Source organism: Corticium candelabrum, chromosome 4 (genome assembly GCF_963422355.1).
Source record: "Corticium candelabrum chromosome 4, ooCorCand1.1, whole genome shotgun sequence".
In the NCBI taxonomy this organism is placed as follows: Eukaryota; Metazoa; Porifera; class Homoscleromorpha; order Homosclerophorida; family Plakinidae; genus Corticium; species Corticium candelabrum.
Window position 1 is genome coordinate 4311307 of NC_085088.1, and position 20125 is coordinate 4331431.

The 20125-nt window shown below is 44.0% G+C and overlaps 4 protein-coding genes and 1 non-coding gene across 6 annotated transcripts in view; 1 reads left to right on the top strand and 4 right to left on the bottom strand.

Moving 5' to 3' along the window:
- The window catches only part of LOC134179221 (small subunit ribosomal RNA), a 1816-nt gene extending 624 nt beyond the window's left edge, over positions 1-1192 (bottom strand). The window contains exon 1 of the ribosomal RNA XR_009969830.1: positions 1-1192. This exon is cut by the window's left edge and continues 624 nt beyond it. This is a non-coding gene — a ribosomal RNA (small subunit ribosomal RNA).
- Positions 1193-3950: 2758 nt separating this feature from the next.
- LOC134178441 (uncharacterized) lies at positions 3951-5387 on the bottom strand. Its single transcript, XM_062645318.1, has one exon. The coding sequence runs from the start codon at positions 5357-5359 to the stop codon at positions 4157-4159; it is 1203 nt and encodes a 400-aa protein (XP_062501302.1). The 5' UTR covers positions 5360-5387; the 3' UTR covers positions 3951-4156.
- A 661-nt stretch (positions 5388-6048) lies between these two features.
- Positions 6049-10071, bottom strand: LOC134178150 (V-type proton ATPase subunit d-like). The gene is made up of 5 exons (XM_062644952.1): positions 9919-10071; positions 9499-9849; positions 8766-8923; positions 6446-6700; positions 6049-6310 (listed from the first exon to the last, which is right to left on the bottom strand). Exons 1-5 carry the CDS (start codon positions 10037-10039, stop codon positions 6149-6151), a joined length of 1047 nt encoding a protein of 348 aa, XP_062500936.1. The 5' UTR covers positions 10040-10071; the 3' UTR covers positions 6049-6148.
- On the top strand, positions 10051-14191 carry LOC134178151 (regulator of microtubule dynamics protein 1-like). 2 transcript variants are annotated; one of them, XM_062644953.1, is made up of 8 exons: positions 10051-10229; positions 11112-11438; positions 11509-11598; positions 11674-11729; positions 13477-13564; positions 13631-13661; positions 13789-13927; positions 13986-14191. In XM_062644953.1, exons 1-8 carry the CDS (start codon positions 10125-10127, stop codon positions 14068-14070), a joined length of 921 nt encoding a protein of 306 aa, XP_062500937.1. In that variant the 5' UTR covers positions 10051-10124; the 3' UTR covers positions 14071-14191. The 2 variants fall into 2 exon arrangements, with proteins under 2 accessions (XP_062500937.1, XP_062500938.1); XM_062644954.1 differs by having other exon boundaries at positions 13789-13922.
- Positions 14192-15213: 1022 nt separating this feature from the next.
- Positions 15214-19738, bottom strand: LOC134178152 (regulator of microtubule dynamics protein 1-like). Its single transcript, XM_062644956.1, has 8 exons — positions 19651-19738; positions 17778-18050; positions 17459-17548; positions 17324-17379; positions 15914-16001; positions 15713-15743; positions 15512-15645; positions 15214-15445 (listed from the first exon to the last, which is right to left on the bottom strand). The coding sequence occupies exons 2-8, from the start codon at positions 18039-18041 to the stop codon at positions 15407-15409; spliced, it is 702 nt and encodes a 233-aa protein (XP_062500940.1). The 5' UTR covers positions 18042-18050; positions 19651-19738; the 3' UTR covers positions 15214-15406.
- Between the last annotated feature and the right edge of the window lie 387 nt (positions 19739-20125).

Consider the following 20125-nt stretch of genomic DNA (forward strand, 5'->3'; position numbering starts at 1 on the left):
TAAGCCGCAGGCTCCACTCCTGGTGGTGCCCTTCCGTCAATTCCTTTAAGTTTCAGTCTTGCGACCATACTCCCCCCGGAACCCAAAAACTTTGATTTCTCGAAAGGTGCCGAAGGAGTCGTATCATAACGTCCTCCGATCCCTAGTCGGCATAGTTTATGGTTGGAACTACGACGGTATCTAATCGTCTTCGAACCTCCAACTTTCGTTCTTGATTAACGAAAACATCCTTGGCAAATGCTTTCGCATGCGTTCGTCTTCCATAAATCCAAGAATTTCACCTCTGACAATTGAATACGAATGCCCCCAACCGTCCCTATTAATCATTACCTCGGTCCCAGAAACCAACAAAATAGAACCGACGTCCTATTCCATTATTCCATGCTAATGTATACAAGCCGACGCGCCTGCTTTGAACACTCTAATTTTTTCAAAGTAAACGTCCCGAGTCCCGCGCACGCTCAATCAAGAGCACGCGCGGCCCTCGAGAGAAAGCCGCGCGCGACCAGTGACGCGCCGTTAGGCGGACCGGACGCGCGCCGCCGAAATCCAACTACGAGCTTTTTAACTGCAACAACTTTAATATACGCTATTGGAGCTGGAATTACCGCGGCTGCTGGCACCAGACTTGCCCTCCAATCGTTCCTCGTTAAGGGATTTAGATTGTTCTCATTCCAATTACAAGACCTACGAAGGCCCTGTATTGTTATTTATTGTCACTACCTCCCCGTGTCGGGATTGGGTAATTTGCGCGCCTGCTGCCTTCCTTGGATGTGGTAGCCGTTTCTCAGGCTCCCTCTCCGGAATCGAACCCTAATTCTCCGTCACCCGTTGCAACCATGGTAAGCCGATACCGTACCATCGACAGTTGATAGGGCAGAAACTTGAATGATCCGGCGCCGGCGCGAGGCCCTGCGCTCCGAACAGTTACTATGAATCACCAAAGACCGGGACTGACGCCCCGCATTGGTTTTGAATCTAATAAATACATCCCTTCCGCAAGAGTCGGGACTCGACGCATGTATTAGCTCTAGAATTACCACGGTTATCCATGTGGTGAGAGACCATCAAATAAACTATAACTGATTTAATGAGCCATTCGCAGTTTCACCGTATAAGATCGCTTATACTTAGACATGCATGGCTTAGTCTTTGAGACAAGCATATGACTACTGGCAGGATCAACCAGGTAACGGCCCTCGCGGCACGACCGTCGACGCGCTGCGCATCGACGTCGTCCCGAGTGCGATCGCCATCCGATTCGTGTTCTCGCCCGGCCCGCTCTACGAGACGCCTACCGAGTGCAACGCACCGTCTGCTTGCTCGAGCGGACCTCGCAGCAACGCGGTGTTTGCCTTCTGTGCGGTCGCCGCGTCGGTGCGGTTGCGCACCGAATCGCGGCGTCCACGCGCTCGTCGTTCGCATGACGCATTTCGTGCAGCCGAATCGTGCTCGCCCTTTTGCCTAGTTGGCTGTGGTCTCGGACCGTGCCGGCCACGCTTTCACTCGCGGGGCAGGAGGCAGCTCTCTACCGCAACCGCCCGGCGAACGCTAGTGTGTCGACGGGTGCCGATTCTCGCTCGTCTATCTCAATAAACGCTTCCGGAGGATCGAGGCCCGATGGTGGAAAAGTTTCCCACGTTTATCGAAGCGATTTCTCACGTTTATCGACAAAAGGCGGAAAACGCTTTCCCACGCTCGACGTTCACACATTTAGCGACGTCGTCGAACCGTCCTCCCTTATCCCTAGGTCCCTTAAAATAGGAGAAATGCGATATGCTATTACAGAGTTAACGAGCTCCGGAAGTGTTTAGAAGCCGCGGACGCTGGCACGCGACCGTCGCCACACAGCTCCGAGGCGGCCGTTTGATCTCTGCCCGTCCCGTCACACACGTTGCGCTTCCCGTTTCGAACCGAAGCGGCAGTCTCTCCGAGCGGGACGATCTTCACAGCGCTTCAAACCGGTCACTCTCGGAAAGCGTGAGGGGGCGGCAACCGGCCCCGCCTATCCGCTTACTCGACCTCTTCTCCATTGCCACTCGTCGCCCGGGTAACGTGTTCGGCTCTCTACGACACCAATGAACAGGACGGACGACGCGACAACCGGCGACTCTTCTACGGTCACGCGTGCGGCAGTTTTGAGCATGGAGGGCGTGGCCCATTATATAACCTCTGCTCTGGACCGATCTAGCCAGTGCACCGACTGATACAATCATACACACACACACGGAGACTCGTCTCCCATCGACGCGTTTACGTATGGTTACAAGCTAGCGCGTCACTTGTGCGCTTCCGTGCAACTCCTCGGCCTCGTTCGGTGGGAGTGGCCGTGCGATCTTGGTCCGAGCGTCGTTCCATCTGGTGATTCTACCGAAAACTGCTGCGGCTGCAGCTGCTGCTCCGGATCCTGGGTGTTGTTGCTGTTGTCGTTGTGGTGGTGGTGAGGGTATGCTCATACATGAGAGACTGTGGATGGTGTCTGTAATTGGAGTGTAGCGCAGTAAGCAGGTTTCTGGTTGACTGAATGTACGTTACATTGAACACTATGCTTACCTTATAATTACCTTTAATTCACCTATTTATCTCAATTGTTCAGAATTGCTCATTTTTTCGCAATTGCTGTTGTTCTAAGTGCATGGCAATTTACAAGTTGGGAAATTGTTTATTCCGACTGATCGAATCACATTGTGAAAGAGACTGCATGTTTGGATTGCTAGATGTTTCTGTCTCCATTCCTCCTAGACCACATTTACATGTTTATACATACACATACATGTGATCGATGTTTTAATTTTTAATCAACCTAACAGTCGAGGCCCTAGCTTGCCTGCACGTTGCGAAGTGATTGGATGTCAGGGCATATTATCTGTGGATGAGATCGTGAGTTCTTCAACAGATCCTTCCCTCGGGCAAACATCTTGTATCCTGCTCTTTGTGTTATAGGTTACCCATGCACTATAATGGTGATCCCAGAAACGTAATCAACTTAGATGTAGATTATACGGTATGGTCATAGTTATGAGTAGTCAGATATACTGTAGTTTATATGCTATATTAGTATGCATAGTGATATTGTTGTGCACTAGCTTTCCATAATTTCCAATGCAGATATAACTAATTACATGATGTTAAAGTGCACCTTGTACTTTTGCAGAAGTAAACAGTGAAGTATGTACATGTGGCGTTGACATGACTATAATTCTATAGATTAGTTGAAGTAGTTGATTACTAGCAGTTCTATATCTATTACAATTCCTTGGTGCTTTTCGGATTCTGTCAATCAAGTTTTTAGGTTTTGCCATTCTTCAGCTATCAAGCATCAATAAAGAATATGCTAATACAACGGAAGTCAAAGGGGAGAGGCTGGCTGCGCGAGATTGCAGGATAGATTCTTTTGCTATCTCTCCTATATACGCTTTTTCAAACTCCTCAACGCTTCTTCCTGTTTTAATTAACAGGTAGACATCTTCGTATTGGTTCCGAAATTGTACATCGAGAGATATCAAATGTATGACCTCCCACTTGTCTGTCTGTCTGTCTGTCTGTCCTAGTGAATGATAAATGTTAGCCAGACCCTCTCACTTGTGTACTTGTCGCGCCTGCCTGGTCCCAGTCCATTTCCAGCAGGACAAGTAGGCGAGAGAGCGTCTACGTGAGACTAGACAAACGACTTTGATAATCAATGGGAAACTGTAACTATTGCCTACATCTGTTGAGTTCTGGTATTCAACTCAATTTACCAAATGACTCGATCATGCCAATTTCAATGTACAATACAAAGATACACAAAGTCAAATCTTAGGCTAGAAGCTCGAGGAATATCAACATACAAAACAGTTTCACATACCGTATGTCACGTGACCAGAGTAGAGGTCGTGGTCATGTGACTGGCCTGTGTTACTGGACCTTAGCGTTTCACGCCTTGGGTAATGATACAAAACACAAAAATTTCAACAATACTTATGCATAAAAATTAACACCATCACAGTGTAACAAATTATTGAGAGTTGCAAATGAAACCAAAGATGACGACAACGATGATACAGTCTTGCAACCGCCACAAAATTTCAATACACAGACATATGTATAGAAGACAAACTCCACATGTGGAATAAATACTGTTGCAGCCAATGAGCACTAGATTGTCTGACGTCTCCTAAACCATTTCTAACTTTCTAATTAATTTGTCCCACACTCCACCGACTTTCGTATTACGTCTCTTGCCACACTGTACTGCCACTAGTTGAGCCTCTCGAAGTAATTTAATGCACGTTTTCTTCGCATTTTCCGACCTCTTGGACAGATCAACGAGCCTCTTCTCGATGCCCACCAAACCAGTCATCTCACCCGTCTTGTATGGATGAAATTGCTGTGTCTGGCACAGCTTGGCTCTCCCGACTAGAAACTTAGCGTACGCCTCCAAAACATCAGGAACGTTGTCCACACACCTGCCTAACAAATCGGGATCTAGATCGAACCACATAGTCACATCGACGTCGGTCCTCGCCACCAGCCACAATGCCAAAACTTTATCAACCTGCTGTGTGACCAACGGCAGCTCCGACTCACTTCTATACACCAAAGCTTCTACAACTATCTCCACGCCGTCGGCATCGTTCACAAGAGACGTTATTGCATCAGTGACACGTTTATTAGAGTCTGGTTTACTAGAGTCTGTTTTACTAGAGTCTGGTTTACTAGAGTCTGGTTTACTAGAGTCTGGTTTACTAGAGTCTGGTTTACTAGAGTCTGGTTTACTAGAGTCTGGTTTACTAGAGTCTGGTTTACTAGAGTCTGGTTTACTAGAGTCTGGTTTACTAGAGTCTGGTCCACGATGGGTTATCAAACGGCCAACAGACTCTCTTACCAATCGTATCTCAACTTCATACTCATCTGCTGTGCAACGTCTACTATCACTCTTAACATCACTTGCAGTTCTAGTTGTCACACCAGCTACTGCAAGATCCTTTACAGCCCGAAGAAACTGCATCTTTGCACCTTCAGCTCGAATACTGGAAACATCGCTGACCAGAGCACTTCTCCTCGTGCTGCTACTACATCCACGTTGACCGTACTTTAACAACAGCTGTCTATACAGCCGTCGCTCTAGATTCTCATTCTGCAGCAACACACACTCCACATATCTGGCCGCTTGACCGAGAAAGTCGAAGCCGAGAGCCTGATTGTCAAGAGCGAGGTCCATTTCCTTACTTATTTGCTTCATTCTTGTGTCCAATTGTTGCATCAGATGAGGCTTACAAGGTAAGCGAGAATGGACCCGCTCGAAGTATGCCGCCCAGTCAAATGCCCGAGTGAGCGTCTCCTCGTCCCACTGGCTTGTCTCGCAGCTCAAAGCCATTCTCACTACGTCCAGAAACTGTACAGCATTCTTGGTCAAGGTTTCATTCTTGGTCAACCTAACAGTCGAGGCCCTAGCCTGCCTGCACGTTGTGAAGTGATTGGATGTCAGGGCATATTAATAATAATTCAGAAATCTGTATACCCACAGCAACATTCTCAACCTGTCCAAAATCCAAAATGAAACGTGTTCTTTGGTACGCGAGATGTATTCATTTTCGCATAAATCTAACAAACAACTGGTATTATAAACAAGTCAATTGAGATTGACTACAAACATGTGCACCTCTACTATAGCTAGTTTATGGAAATGCTCCGAGTTGGGTTCCCATCACCTGGATCACCGGGCTCTTGAAACATCAGGTGGGAGTCAAATGCTGTGCATCAATTACAAAAGTCACTTGTAAGGTCAGTTAAAACCCTTACTTTACTTCTTGCTAAATGAAACGGCGTAGAATTTTTGTTCCTAAAACCCATTTCGAATTTGCATGTCTGGATCTGCCTGACAGACTGTCAGGGTTCAAATGAATGCAACTTCAGAGATGGATATCAAGCATGCTTAAGATCGTTTCCATAATAGTGAATACTAGCAATGTGTGCCCCAGGCCGTCACCAATGTCATACTGTGGTGTCATCACCATGACCAATCAATACATTCCATGTTACAGCGACTACCCTTACAATACAATACTCCTTTATCAGTATTTAACTCCAAATAATTCATTTCATAATTGATTGTAAGACTAACAAACATATCTGTACAACGTACACATGGCAGTTATCGTTCCTCTCAAAAAATAGGAACGTAGTTATTGATCTTTGAGCGATTACGTTGAGACACGCATTCTGATATCCACACGATATTCCGATGCTCTTGCTCCTTCAATTTCAGGTAGGAATAGAACACCCCGAACTGAAACTGTTGCATGAATGAATGGACATTCAGTTGAACCTACACACAGCAATGCAACAATAACACACACACACACACACACACACACACACACACACACACACACACACACACACACACACACACACACACACACACACACACACACACTGTGGTATGAAAATGCTGTTTGACCTCTCGCTCAAAGAACTTGTCCTCAAGGGTCTTATCCCCGGGATTCGTGCCTATTCCATCAAACAGCGGTCTGTAGTCTGCAAACATCTCAGCAGCGGTTCGAACTTGATCATAATCGTCGGCTTTGGCTAGTCTTGCAAGTCCGGCTGGATGGAGTTTGCCACATCTTGGATAGAGTTTGGCACGGTCGTCTTTACCTAGCTCGGTGCCGAACGAGTTGATGGTGATGATTATTGCTCGACGATCGGCTTCAAACTAGAGAAACACACAGTGAGATGTCAAATATGACAGTGAGCAACAAACATGCACCACTTGGCCATGCAAAGACGCCAGCCTCCTACTCAGTCATATTACAGGGATGACCAAATTGCGGCCCCTGACACCTATTGCCAAATTTGTTCTCTATTATGGAGATGCTACAACGGACCAGCGGCATCGTCATGAGGGAGCCACGGACCCTCCAAAACTTTGGGGCGTGGTGTTGCCAGCTTAGATTTTGTTTGGTCATTATTTCTTGGGATCTACATGAAATTTGGTCATTAAAGACAGATTATTTGTTCATATATTCCATGCCATGTCCAGGTACTGCTTCTGTTGTTTTTCAAATTAAAAAAGTTCTACTAACTTTCCATTTACTCGGTCTAAATTAAGTTTGATATCAACTGGCAGTTGGGCCCCAGCAATGAAAGGTCGGCAACACCGCTGGACAGACAAACATTAGAGAAACAAACATGTCAAGTTTTAGAATCATTCTGCTCTTCCAGAATGAATACAACACACGTGGCATGTACATAAAATGAAACAAACTAAAAATGGCCCGATAATGCATAAACATAACAATTAATTAATTTAGAAAAACAGATTTTCTTTCCTACGAAATTCTACTGACTGCCAGCCTTATGCATCTCGTAACACAAGATATCATACAAGAACAGGCCCATGGGAAGCAACTTCAAGTGCTAACATATGGCCTAACGCGTGTTGATAGGTGTGGTGAAAGTACCAATAAAATTAACCAAACACAGAAAACAAAATAGATCGTCAACAACAGACATGATACATCTCAGTGAGGCAATATAGTTAAAACATTGAACATACTGCAAATCTACAAATTTTCGTACTCATGAAATTTTAGTTATTTTTGTACAGATACCTGGTTGTACTAAAATAACATGAATACTAAAATTTATAGATAGATGCACTTGAATTCGGCTACAGTACAGTACCGATGTCCTGTACTAAAGTAACATGTGTACGAACTACTTCATGGGCAGAAGCACTAAAATTTATGAGTACTAAAAATGTCTGGACTTAACAGTACTTGCCTACATTCACAACCGCCTGAGCATACACACTCTTCACTCAAAAAATGTTGCAAAATGTTTGCCTTCCTTTGCAAAAGCATGGCCGTAGCACCGTAGCGGTTCCAGCGGCCCTGATGAAGCCTACCATAGTGTGTATGACAATATACAAACTGCACAGCAATAGGTAGGGTAATCCGGGGTAATTCCGTGCAGTTTGATTTCAATGGTTGATCACGGCTCTGAATTCTAGTAAGTAAGCACTCGTTGAATAGCAGCATATTAGCTGATTGTCTAGCGCTCCAAAAGAAACAAAAGAAACGGCCAGTGTTATCGTTTGTAGAATCTAAACGACTTCTGAATGAAGGTACCACATCTGCTGACTTGTCTGGTTTCTACCTTCAAGAACAAAGCTAATTTTGCAAATCTGTTTGTAGCTGTAGTATTCGGCCTTCAGTGCTACGATCTGTCAGTGGTAAACTCACTCGGGAGATACGACTTGCTAGGAAAGAGTCATCCATGTAATGTTATGGGGGCGGTGCCTACCTGCGCAATGTTGTAACTTCCAGCTCTGATAACTATAAAATAGGTGACAGTTAGGGTAGGTTTAGCTTTCAGGTCATACATTCGTCTGTAGCCTAGTACACGGATGTAATTCTAAGCTATGTTGACTAAACGCTCATTGTACATCTCAGAAAGACGAGGGCAGAATCAATTGGTAAGTGTTAGCGCACATTGAACAAAGTTAGAAACCTCAAACGTTTGAAAAAGTTTGGTAAGTGTACGGATTGCCCCACCCACCCAATCTGACCTTCACTGACATTAGATCCTGTTCTAATGGAGTTGAGCAAGGACAAGACCACGAAGTTTCCTGTATGTCACTAAGTGCAGCGAAGGCACAACTAGCTAACACGACGGGTCGTCTAAATGGTACGTGTCACCAAAGGCAAAAATTTACGAAATTACCCGGATTACCCTATGATCTAATACATTACTGATTATGTCAAACATCACCTCACCTCGAGTATGCCACACATAACATCTTCAGTAGCTCCGCCCTGCTCTTTACAAAACTTATAGAAATCCTCCAGATAGGCCTTGTACAACGTATTCCGTATGATCTCGATCTTCATCTCGTCTAGATCTTGCTGTGAGATACACTCCTGAAAAAAGGGTGCTGCACCACACCCACACAATCAGACCACACAGCTCACATTAATCCCAATACCAGACCTCTCAACTCCCACGATATCGTTGTGAGACTCACGATTTACGGGCATGTCTCACGATTTGTGCCCAATTCTCACGATTGCCAGACTTTTCTCCAGACAAGCCTCCCGTGAGACACTCTGACAGTCGCTTCGCACAGACCCATTAGTCCCATCTTTCCGGACATAGCGAACTAGACTCTACATGTATATACGTCTCTGCTTGCTTGTATCTGGGGTACCTACCTGCAGTAAAAGTAAAGTTTGGAAGTTCAAGGCAAAGCCTTGGAGCACAGAAACGTAAAGCGAGGCCACCACCTAAGCTGTACCCTCGGCAGAACAAGGTATCCAACTACCTAGCCCGGAATCAGAGGACCACGGGGAAAAAGACCAAGCATTTTGAGTATATGGTAGGGGGTGTGGTCGTTTTGGACACGCCTACTTTGGACACTTTGAATGGGCGTGGTCGTTTACTTACAAAGGCAGTCTCCCCGATTTGGTGCGAAGTTGAGACGTCTGCGATACAACCTCACAATCTACTGACCGAGTGGCGTGTCGATCAGCACCGCATTGTAGAGATCGGCCGGCGTCGTGGCAATACACACGGACTCCATCTGCTCGAAGCTTCCAAGCGGGTGACAGTTGGCTATCAGCTCGCTGACCGGACGCCCGTGCAACGTGCCGGAAATGAGCAACACGATGTTGTCAATCATGTAGCTGTACGTCATGTAGTCGAGAAATGTGGCGAGAGGCGGCACCGAATGGCTGCGCATGTAACGAAATTCGACGACGAGCAGCTCCTTCATCTTGTCGTCGACTGTCGACACGCCGAGAGGCGAAGGCTCGTTCTGTAGAAAATTGCCGTAGCTCGTACTCTGCAAGTGAAGCTTGATGTCTGCAGAAAACGCATAGAATGAAACATATCCGGGGAAAGGGTCCGAAAAAGGGGAACCCACTCACGTACCTTCTAGAGTTTCACACTGTGTAAGGTTCATGTAGTCGGGCTGCGTGAGGATTCCCGCTTTGAAGCCGCGTGCTAGCCCTTCCAAGTAGCCAGAATCGACGTTGAAACCGTATTCGTTCATCTTCTCGTCAGCTCTCGGTCATGTGGTGTTAATCCGGGCTCTAGATCATGTGATGTCAATCCGGGGCTTTTAGTCACGTGGTGCGATGCTGAGAAAGTTAGCTCGCGTGGCTTTCAGAAACAGAAGGCTTAGTTGTGCTCGTTTGTCTACAAAAAGACAATATTTGTCGTATCCACAATTTCGGCGCAAGGTGAGCCTTTTACGTCTTTACTAATTTAGTGTAATGCAATGATTACTATATAGTAACAAATTTAGTTAAGTAATTAGCAACAATAGTAACAATTTAAGTATAACAATAGTAATTTAATTAATTTTAATTAACATTATTTTATATTTTGCACTATAAAATGGCTGTTTTTGAATTTCAAGTAGATGCAATTAATTACAGAAAGTGGGTTACACACACACACACACACACACACACACACACACACACACACACACACACACACACACACACACACACACATGCACACACCTTGAACCTTGAACCTTGATTCCACCCTACCCACTATGGTTTTGGCAACGCAGCATAATAGCGCTTCTCCAAGCAGAGCGATCATCAGTATCATGAAGACTGATACACAATGACCTGAGGTCTCTTGTGACAACATCTATCCGTCTCTGTTTAGGCTCATGTGTTGGTCTTGTTGCATTACTAAGTCTGCAGCGAAGTAGTTGTTTTTAGAGATTGTCACTCATACGCAGCAGATGGCCCAGTGCAATCGTTGTCGCTGTGTTGTCATAGCAATAGGGTCTTTACACGCTTGTTCTAAATTGTCTAAATTCTTGATTTGATTTTATCTTGAGACACCAAGAATTGATCGAATGCACCGCATGTGGAATGTATTTAAGTGTTGCAAGTTTGCTTGTGTAACGGACCAAGTCTCACTTCCATATATAGCAAGACTGGTCTACACGCACACACGCACGCACACATGAGAGAGAGAGATAAAAATGCCATGTGATTATAAGTTAAACTTATTACTATATATATATATATCAATTAAATAGTGAAATTTGTTACTCCTGTCTCTGTCTTATGAACTGATTGACTGTCGTTTTGGTATAGCAACAAGCAGTGCCTGCCGTTTTGTTTGCATCGTTTGGTGTAGCCTACTGCTTGTCGACAACAAAAAGAGACACAGATGAAGCTTCACTTGTGAACAAGGCTAACGAACTTTACGAATCTGGATTATGGCATCAGATATACGACCTCCTACTACCTTACTGCAACACTACAAATCCAGACATTTTATGGAGACTGGCCAGAGCTGCAAGGGATGTATCACAACTTTCCGATACACAGAAAAACGATAAGAAGCGACTCGTTTATGAAGCATTAGAGTACGCTACGAGAGCTGTGGAGTATGGACCAAATAACTTTGCTTGTCATAAGGTGCTGGCAGTTTCAGACACACTCAACGTAATTCATGTGATATGGAGCTTTTGCTTGCTCTTTAATTTAGTGGTGTGGCATTGCTCTGTCTGATGTCGGTGATTATGAAGGCACCAAGGCCAAGATAACTAATGCCTATGTAATAAGAGATCACTTTCTGGTGAGGAGAAACGACGCTTTCCATGTGACTGCCGTACACTATTGTCTATGTGTCTAACGTCTGTGTCCCACGCAGAAGGCAATAGAGCTGAATCCAAATGATTCGACGTCACGATATCTTCTTGGGAAATGGTAAGCAGCAATGTAAGTTTCTATCTTCTGCTTTAGTATGCAGTCGGTCTTTCATTGTAAGGCCAGACCATTAAATTTCTTGATGCTCGAAGGATTCGCCGGTCCAGTTGTGAACTTGACCAAAATAAAATAAAATTTGATGTGCGCATGCGCAATGATATTATGCTTGCTGTAAAATGACTTGGTAGTATATCTATACATCCTACGATTACATATCAATGTGTCTGCAAGTGTTAACAGTCTATGTGGTCCAGTGACTTACCGCATTCTGCTGGTCCGTTTTGTTAGCTTACATCTGTATGCAGTGCAATGAAAACTGCTCATACTCAAAATGTCACATGATCAAAATGTCACATGATCATTACTTTTTATTTTATTTCAATCAGTTGGTCCAGGTTTCGTGTCCAAATATCTGAGCATCAAAAAGTTTAGTTGATTTAGCCTAATACGTTGTTCACATTTTTTTGTAATCAAATGTGCATCAATACGTATCTACAGTCTGAGGTTTTCTAAGGTCCGTTATTTATTATCTGATGTTTGAATTACATTGCTTTTTTGTGCCAATGGCAGTAGAGGTTGGTTTGTGTTACATTTGCTACATTCAAGGTGTTAAAAGTTACTTGTTTAGTCACTGTCAGTTCAAGAGCAAAAGATACGTTCACTCATTTTTGCTACTAATTGAAATTGATGGCAACCATGGCAAAATTTTGGCACAGAAAGTTGCTTTCCTGAACAGCTTGTTCATATTGAGCAAAGCAGTGTGACATTATGGGAAAACGGGTTACTTGTTGTTCTAGAAGATACTACATGCATTGCTAAATTTTTGTTCAATATCATTTACGTGTGTGTGTGTGTGTGTGTGTGTGTGTGAGAGAGAGAGAGAGAGTGTGTGTGTGTGTGTGCATGTGTGTGTGTGTGTGTGAGAGAGAGAGAGAGAGAGTGTGTGTGTGTGAGAGAGAGAGAGAGAGAGTGTGTGTGTGTGTGTACGTACATGTTTGTACATGTGTGTGTGTGTGTGTGTGTGTGTGTGTGTGTGTGTGTGTGTGTGTGTGTGTGTGTGTGTGTGTGTGTGTGACACTGTAGCTCAATTGGTTAGAGAGTGCATTTGAAGAATGAAAACATCTGGGACCTTGCAGGGTTGCAGGTTTAAGTCACAGTGATGGCGAGCTATGGCATAATTTCCTTAAGCAAGAAACTTACACACAATTGCTTCTCTCGACTCAAGAGTATAAATGAGTACCTCATCATTGACTGGGGCGGACATGACCGCTGGCTTGGCATCATGCAAGTAACATCATGTAAGTAACATCATGCAGCAGATGGGTACTTGTGGGCCTTGGTGTCCAGTCCCAGAGCTGCGCCATAGTCAGTGCATCTGGATGACTCCGGCCAAGCTCCAGGTGAATTGTAGCACATGGAGGCCCTGTCTCTAGAGGCAGGGGAAGCTATCTCCACAACTGACCTTAAGGTCGATGTCGAATGACGTGGAGGGCTTAACATTTGTCCATTTGACGTGTGTGTGTGTGTGTGTGTGTGTGTGTGTGTGTGTGTGTGTGAAATTATCAAATCACAGTAGACCCGTCATGCAGTCAAGTGTAGCAAGGCTGATAAGCAACTTGAAATTCACTCCAGTGCCAAATTGGCATCGCTTACTACTTCAGGTCATGCATTGAACTTGGGTAACTATTAGTCCAATATAATGTTGCATGCATACACACAAGACTATTCATAAATTCATGTATGGCAGGTGCTTTACGCTTGCAGAGATGCCATGGTATCAGCACAAGATAGCTGCTGCATTATTTGCTACACCTCCTTCGTCAACATACGAAGAGGTGACCGACCTTTCTGTACTGACATCCTCGATCCATCCATATATCCAGTAAATGCTCTCTGTCTAGGCACTCAAGCACTTCGAATTGGCTGAAAAAAGTATGATGACCAACGTGTGTGTGTGTGTGTGTGTGTGTGTGTGTGTGTGTGTGTGTGTGTGTGTGTGTGTGTGTGTACATGTGTGCGTGAGTGAAACCAGTCGTATTTGATACCAATTGGATATTAGACAATCCTGATTTCTATTGTGACAACAAACTGATGCTCGGTAAGACTCACTTGAGGCTTGGCCACAAGCAGGAGGCGAAGCAGTGGCTCACGAAAACAGTAGCATATAACGTCTATCGACCAGAAGACAAGCAGGTAAAGTCAGTGGTTGCGAATGCTTTGCTCTAACGATTGTGTGTAATGATTGATGATGTCAAGAGTCAAGATGAAGCAAGGCAACTTCTTCGTTCTCTCTGAAGGTATTCACTTGGCTTTCCTCCAGTTTTATTCTGCACTTTTATGACAGTAGTCTGGCATATTGGGATGTCTGTAGACAAGTAGACGATCCATTCGCTTTCTAGTTTGTTTCAAGTTGTTTATTGACTAGTGTGACATTCAAGTGGTAGTACAGGATCAACATATCAGTGTGTAAGAGATTAAGACTCATACCCATGGCATGGTCACGTGATGTGCAACCAGTCACGAGCGCGTATTGATGTGTATGTGACGTATTACACACCTGCAGTTCCTGTTAATTGTGCACTCTCACTTATACATGTCACGTGACCACAGTATAAATTATATTTATCATACAGTTAGTGTGCTATATGGCTCTTACCAGCATGAGGGGCGGGGTTATTGCACAACTAAGTTATGTACAGTATGTTAGTCACCTCACAGGCATCACAAGTCTTCGAGATTCGGGGAGCCAAACAGATCAATTGGGCCATTCAATTTCTTGCTTTATAATTCATGTTTCTAATTTTGTCATTCTATTTACTAAAACTTGAAAATGAAGTCCTAAAGAGCATTCTAAATAACTGTTTAAATTTTTTAAATTGTTTATTTTAAATCTTGATTTTATGCTTTCAATTTTTAAATTTTCTTTCAATTTTTAAATTCAACTTGGGGGTCTGAAAATTCAAAGTTCAGACCCCCAATCACCCACTGACCATAGTACTTGGGAGTAATGTCATGAGGCAGGACAATTATTGGTGCCCCATGGACCCTGGCCCACATGGTTCCTACACCTAGGTATGCACCTAAGACTAATGTATTAGGAACCCTATATAATTGAGTTAACTAAAACCATGTATTGGTTCATGATTTGTTCCAGTAGTGTACATCGCGTTCTCTCTGTTTAATAGAAATACTAAATTTTCTGAGTAAATAGCCGACTGTTTCATTGTCAGCATTGCTAACAATTTTGACATAGCTATCCTGTAGCGCCCACCAAGCATCAAAGATCCAGAAAGTTTCCTTGTGGTTGTATTTGGTCGAACGCTAGGAATTTTTCAGAGTGAGCTGTTTACACACACACACACACACACACACACACACACACACACACACACACACACACACACACACACAGACACACACACACACACACACACACACACACACACACACACACGACTTTGAATTAGACACCAACAGAAGCTGGTTGACCAGAACAAGATTCAATTGTAATCGGCTCTGCAACAATCATGCATCAGAACTTGATAACTAATCAAGCAAATCACATGCAACACACAAACATTCAAAGAAGTCAACTGCCTGAAAGGATCACAAAACGACACCAAACACTCTATTCTATGCTGTGACAGGCACTTTCCAGTATTTCAGGCGGCTCGTCCTTAGAGAGAGCGAAGAACCTTTCTTGCTTCATCTTGCGCCTGATTACAGAAACAATGAATAAATCAAACATTTCGAATTGCCACAACGATGACTGCAGAAGGGACCTTTTCGTCGTCTGGATGCAAAATCTTCAATTCCAGTGCCTTTGTACACCACTTTTTTGCCTCGTCTTTATTGCCCATCTTCAAATGTGTTTTACCCAACATCGTTTGGTTCTCACAATAAAAGCCCGGGTCCTCTAGATGTGAAACAAAGGGCACGTGTTAACCAACTGCAACTGATCTAGCACCATACGCGTGTCTTACTCTGTTCGGCCAGATTGAAATGCTCCAGAGCCTGGAAAGAGAAACTTGTAGCATCAAATTTGGATTATCGACTCGCTTTGAGATTCCAGCCCTTCACAATCATTGGCCTTCGTTAAATTGCTAAAAATCGGTTCAATCAGAATCGTTCACGACTATGAAGGGCTGGAAAGTCAAAACGGTGTGTTGATGGGAGTACTTTACCTCTTCGAATGATGATGTGGGAGGCGTCGCAAAGAGTGTACTAGCAAGCTTGCGCTCGACCCATGACATGTTTGCAATTTCAAAGCACCTGCAACGTTGTGTACTATGTAGCATGGCCACATTCAGATTACATTGATAACTGAATAGACCATGAGTATAACTACTCAAAAATAGTGACTCAGAGTGGAATATAACAGTTGGACATCGGTCTCTGACCGACCAACTGGTGTTCACGACTGACAACAATTTTGCTTTCATTGGACGTACCAACATGATTGGTCAAGGCATAATAGTTATTGCATGGATGGTAGGCAATTAATTAATAAGCAACCCAAAAGTCTAAACAACTGATGGAAGCAGCAAGCAAATCTAATTATAGAGTTGATGATCCCCAGATGCGTGAGTGTATAAATGTCAATACTGTAATACTAGGCCGCACCGAAAAATTGTCTGATTGGGGTAACCCGCCCACCCATGTTTGGAGGGCTGCTGAATTTCTTATATTTAAATATGTTTCCTGTTGGCCTGGACATATCTATGTTTGAGGGGGCGAGTGTTCTGAGAGATGGCAAGATTCTTCGTGTGTCTGGCGACTGTAGTCTTCGTGAGTTATTGCAGGAAATAGGATTTGGTGATCAAGTGGACAATGTACTCAGTGTGCCGTGTTTGGAGGGCTGCTGTTTTTGCGCATGCGCATGCTGAGAAATAAGATGTTTTCTGTTGCCCTGTACATATCCGTGTTCAAGGGGGCACACATTTGAGAGATGGCAAGATTCTTCGTGTGTCCGGCAACTGTAGTCTTCGTGAGGTGTTGCAGGAGGCTGGATTCCATGTTTGAGTGGATGATGTACTCAGCGTGCGAACTGCAACCACAGACACTTCCTCCAGACAAGACGCTGAGTTAGATGACGAGGCAGTATTTTAAAGTTTCCCGCCTTATAGTAGCTCTAGTATCCATGTTGAATTTGTGTTTATCAGGTTGTCAAGCGTTGATGGTAAAATCATAATAGCTAGCACAAAAAACTCCGCCCGCCCGCCTGTCTTTTTCTGCTGCATGTTACCCCAATCACACATTTTTTCGGTGCGGCCCAATAACAGTTTATATTTTGATAGCAAATAAATACAGTAGTAAATATGATGCAACACATAAGGAAATTGAACTAAATGGTGATGTCGATAATTACAAGAAAGGATTGTGAAATCAATTAAGTATGAATGCCTAAAATTTAAAATGCCAAGTCAACGTCTTGCTAGAGCACGATGTCCGACTAAAATTTTGCCTTATATTCCACTCTGGACTAGTTCACGTGCAAGCAAGACCACAGACTAATAGTATTAATTAATGTAATCTTACACTACGTAATACATTAATTAATACTGGTATCGTATGATACAGCTACAGTGACCTACCACTGTCCAATAAGATGATGAGATAACGCGTCTTTTGGATTCAGTTCAATTGATTTCTGTAAAGAACCAAGCAAATGTGAGCAAATGTGAGCACGAGCTCGATCGAGTTGACTAATGTTATTGATATGGTCTGACCAAGAAATGTTCTTTGGCAGTGTTCAGATTGAGTATCTGGGCTTTGCTTCCCTCGTATTCACCAATTACCAGCAAAGTGATACCGTATTGCTACAAATTAAATACTTGTATATGTACAACATGCATCTGTGACACACGGATGCATCACACACACACACACACACACACACACACACACACACACACACACACACACACACACACACACACACACACACACACACACACACACACACACACCACACACACACACACACACACACACACACACACCACACACACACACACACGCGCGCGCGCGCGCGCACACAGTGGGTACCTGATGACAGCCCCAGTTGTCAGGTGCCATATCGAGAGCTTTCTTTGCACACTCATAGGCTTCATAATGTAACTTTTTCTTCTCTGCTTTTTTCATCTTGGGAGACGTCACACACTCGATCGCTCGGGTGACTCTCCACAATACATCCGGATTCGAGCTCTCACGATGAGGATAAAAGAGGTCAAATAATGGTTGCCACTCTGATGCATCATACAGTTCATCGCCTTTGCGTATAATTTCATCATCACTCGCAGCCTCTGCCATCCTTATTTCCTGTAGACAACTGATGTCAATACCTCACAGACTCTAGTGAGTAACTAATGGCCACTGCTACGATTTTGTAGAAAACACAATGTTGCTTGTCTGCAGACTACACATAGGAGCCTCACTAGTGTAAGACTTGACAACATCACGTGATACCGCCCCATTGCTATCCTCGCGTGCAAGGACCACCGAAAGCGAAGGAAGGCCTAATGTCGAGGCTATCTTATTATGATTATAGTAGTGTCACTCTCCCAACAGAAAAGGCCATATATGAGTCTAGCAGATACGGTATATTCATGCTGTTGTTACCATGGTAATGGAGCCAAATTTGCCTCCAGTGAAATTTCCTGTCACTCCAGGAGGCTCCAAGACTTTAATCCTCTGGTACCATTTGCTCCTGTTGCCAGACTGACACTAAAGCCTCGAGCTAGACCACAGTGGGCCAACATAAATGTAGACTCCATATTCCTTGATAGTGTACACTTTCTATGTAGGATGCGAAGAATCTAAAACGGCCACCCATACAAAAGTATCCAAACTTGTCCTAGCCAGATTTCTTATAACTCAGTAAAAATCTCAGAGCCATCTAACGCTCGACTGTAAACGGTCCGAATGGTAGCCAGACTACTAACACTGACACTAAGGGTCTCAGAAGCCATCTATCGGCAAGTAAAAACACATGATTTATTCTTTCACATTTTTCACTTTTGTCAGCCGGGCTAGCACCTCACTCGAAGCAGCTGCAACGAGAGAGTCATACAAAACGATTCGCTCTTGTCCAAGGAATTGCACTGACCCAACAGCTAGAACTGTGCAAAGTCCACTAAGTATCAGTCAACCTGCTGCGACGCAGTTCTATGTAGGGCTTCTACAACGATAAAAAGATTGTAATGTAGGAGATGAGCATGAACATACCCATCCTAATGATCCTTACATACTGTACCCATCATTTTCTCAAAATGTTTTTATACTTGTACAATATCAAGGAATCTGGAATCACACTTATATTTGGGTCTGATAACCCAAGGCCGACGAAAGCATTTCAAACTGGAGCAGTCTAACGCGCGTTAAAGGAGCTTAATTTAACGTACGCTACAAGCACCTGGTTTAATTAATTAAGACGACTTACTTCTACTAGCCTCGCCCCAAACGCAGTGTGGATTGCAGTCCCCAATGCGCTGCCGTCACCACTATTTATCGTCTAGGGTGAGGCTAACTTGCTACTACAAAGTAGCGGTTTTCAGGCATAACTTCAAAACTGAACACAATTAGCAGGAACACTATTACAAAAATCCTTAGCTTAAATATAATATTCTATCAGCTGCAGATTTCTAGCCTCGACCTCCCAGACCTGTGTAACGCCAATTTTGGGCCTTACAACCGGAAGTATGCAGCTAGAGTCGCAATTTCAAAATGAGGCAAAATTTCTAGAATGGGGCGGCCACGGCCGCTGCAGCTCTGTGTCGGCCCTGTAGATTAAACCGTTTAGTTCCACGTGTACTGTACAAATACGAGCTCAAATGCCGATTACGAGCTGTGTCCTCTAGGTCGTCACACCTCGCACCGGCCAACATGCAATGAAGGCGTTCAAATGAACGAAATAGCTCACCCGTTATCGACAAGACTTCTTTCGTTGGACGGATAATCCGAGCGCGTGGTTCCTGTCTATTGATATGTACTGGACTGATAGCTGATGTCATGACATGAATGATATGGGAGGGATGACGTTGACAACTATGTACACTAAGCTGCGCATGCCTAGATCTGTTGGTTGTATAATAACATACGTACCGGTCACGTTTGTCTATTGGAAACGCAACTGAATTAATTTCAAACGTTTAATTAATTAATTAAAAATCTGAGTATCCAGACAGTAAACTGTAGATTCATACACGTGTACCCAGTCCTTTTCTCGCGCGCACTCCACGTGTGTAGCACGTACTTGCTCTATAGAAGCGCGTTCTAGTCCACAGGATTACTCGAGCATTCATTTTCATTAATTAGTGTACGTGCGCCCGCACGGATGTCGTGTGTGTGTGTGTGTGTGTGTGTGTGTGTGTGTGTGTGCGTGCGCGTGTGTGTGT

Coding starts and splice junctions, on each gene's coding strand:
- LOC134178441 (XM_062645318.1), bottom strand. CDS start 5,359: ATGGCTTTGAGCTGCGAGACAAGCCAGTGGGACGAGGAGACGCTCACT.
- LOC134178150 (XM_062644952.1), bottom strand. CDS start 10,039: ATGAACGAATACGGTTTCAACGTCGATTCTGGCTACTTGGAAGGGCTA. Junction 8,924..9,498: donor GCTGATCGACACGCCACTCG/GTCAGTAGATTG, acceptor GGTGTGGTGCAG/CACCCTTTTTTCAGGAGTGT. Junction 6,701..8,765: donor TTATGTGTGGCATACTCGAG/GTGAGGTGATGT, acceptor GTGTTTCTCTAG/TTTGAAGCCGATCGTCGAGC.
- LOC134178151 (XM_062644953.1), top strand. CDS start 10,125: ATGCTGAGAAAGTTAGCTCGCGTGGCTTTCAGAAACAGAAGGCTTAGT. Junction 11,599..11,673: donor TAATAAGAGATCACTTTCTG/GTGAGGAGAAAC, acceptor TGTCCCACGCAG/AAGGCAATAGAGCTGAATCC. Junction 13,662..13,788: donor CTTCGAATTGGCTGAAAAAA/GTATGATGACCA, acceptor ATTGGATATTAG/ACAATCCTGATTTCTATTGT.
- LOC134178152 (XM_062644956.1), bottom strand. CDS start 18,041: ATGGCAGAGGCTGCGAGTGATGATGAAATTATACGCAAAGGCGATGAA. Junction 15,744..15,913: donor CCACATCATCATTCGAAGAG/GTAAAGTACTCC, acceptor TTCTCTTTCCAG/GCTCTGGAGCATTTCAATCT. Junction 15,446..15,511: donor TGCATCCAGACGACGAAAAG/GTCCCTTCTGCA, acceptor TTCTGTAATCAG/GCGCAAGATGAAGCAAGAAA.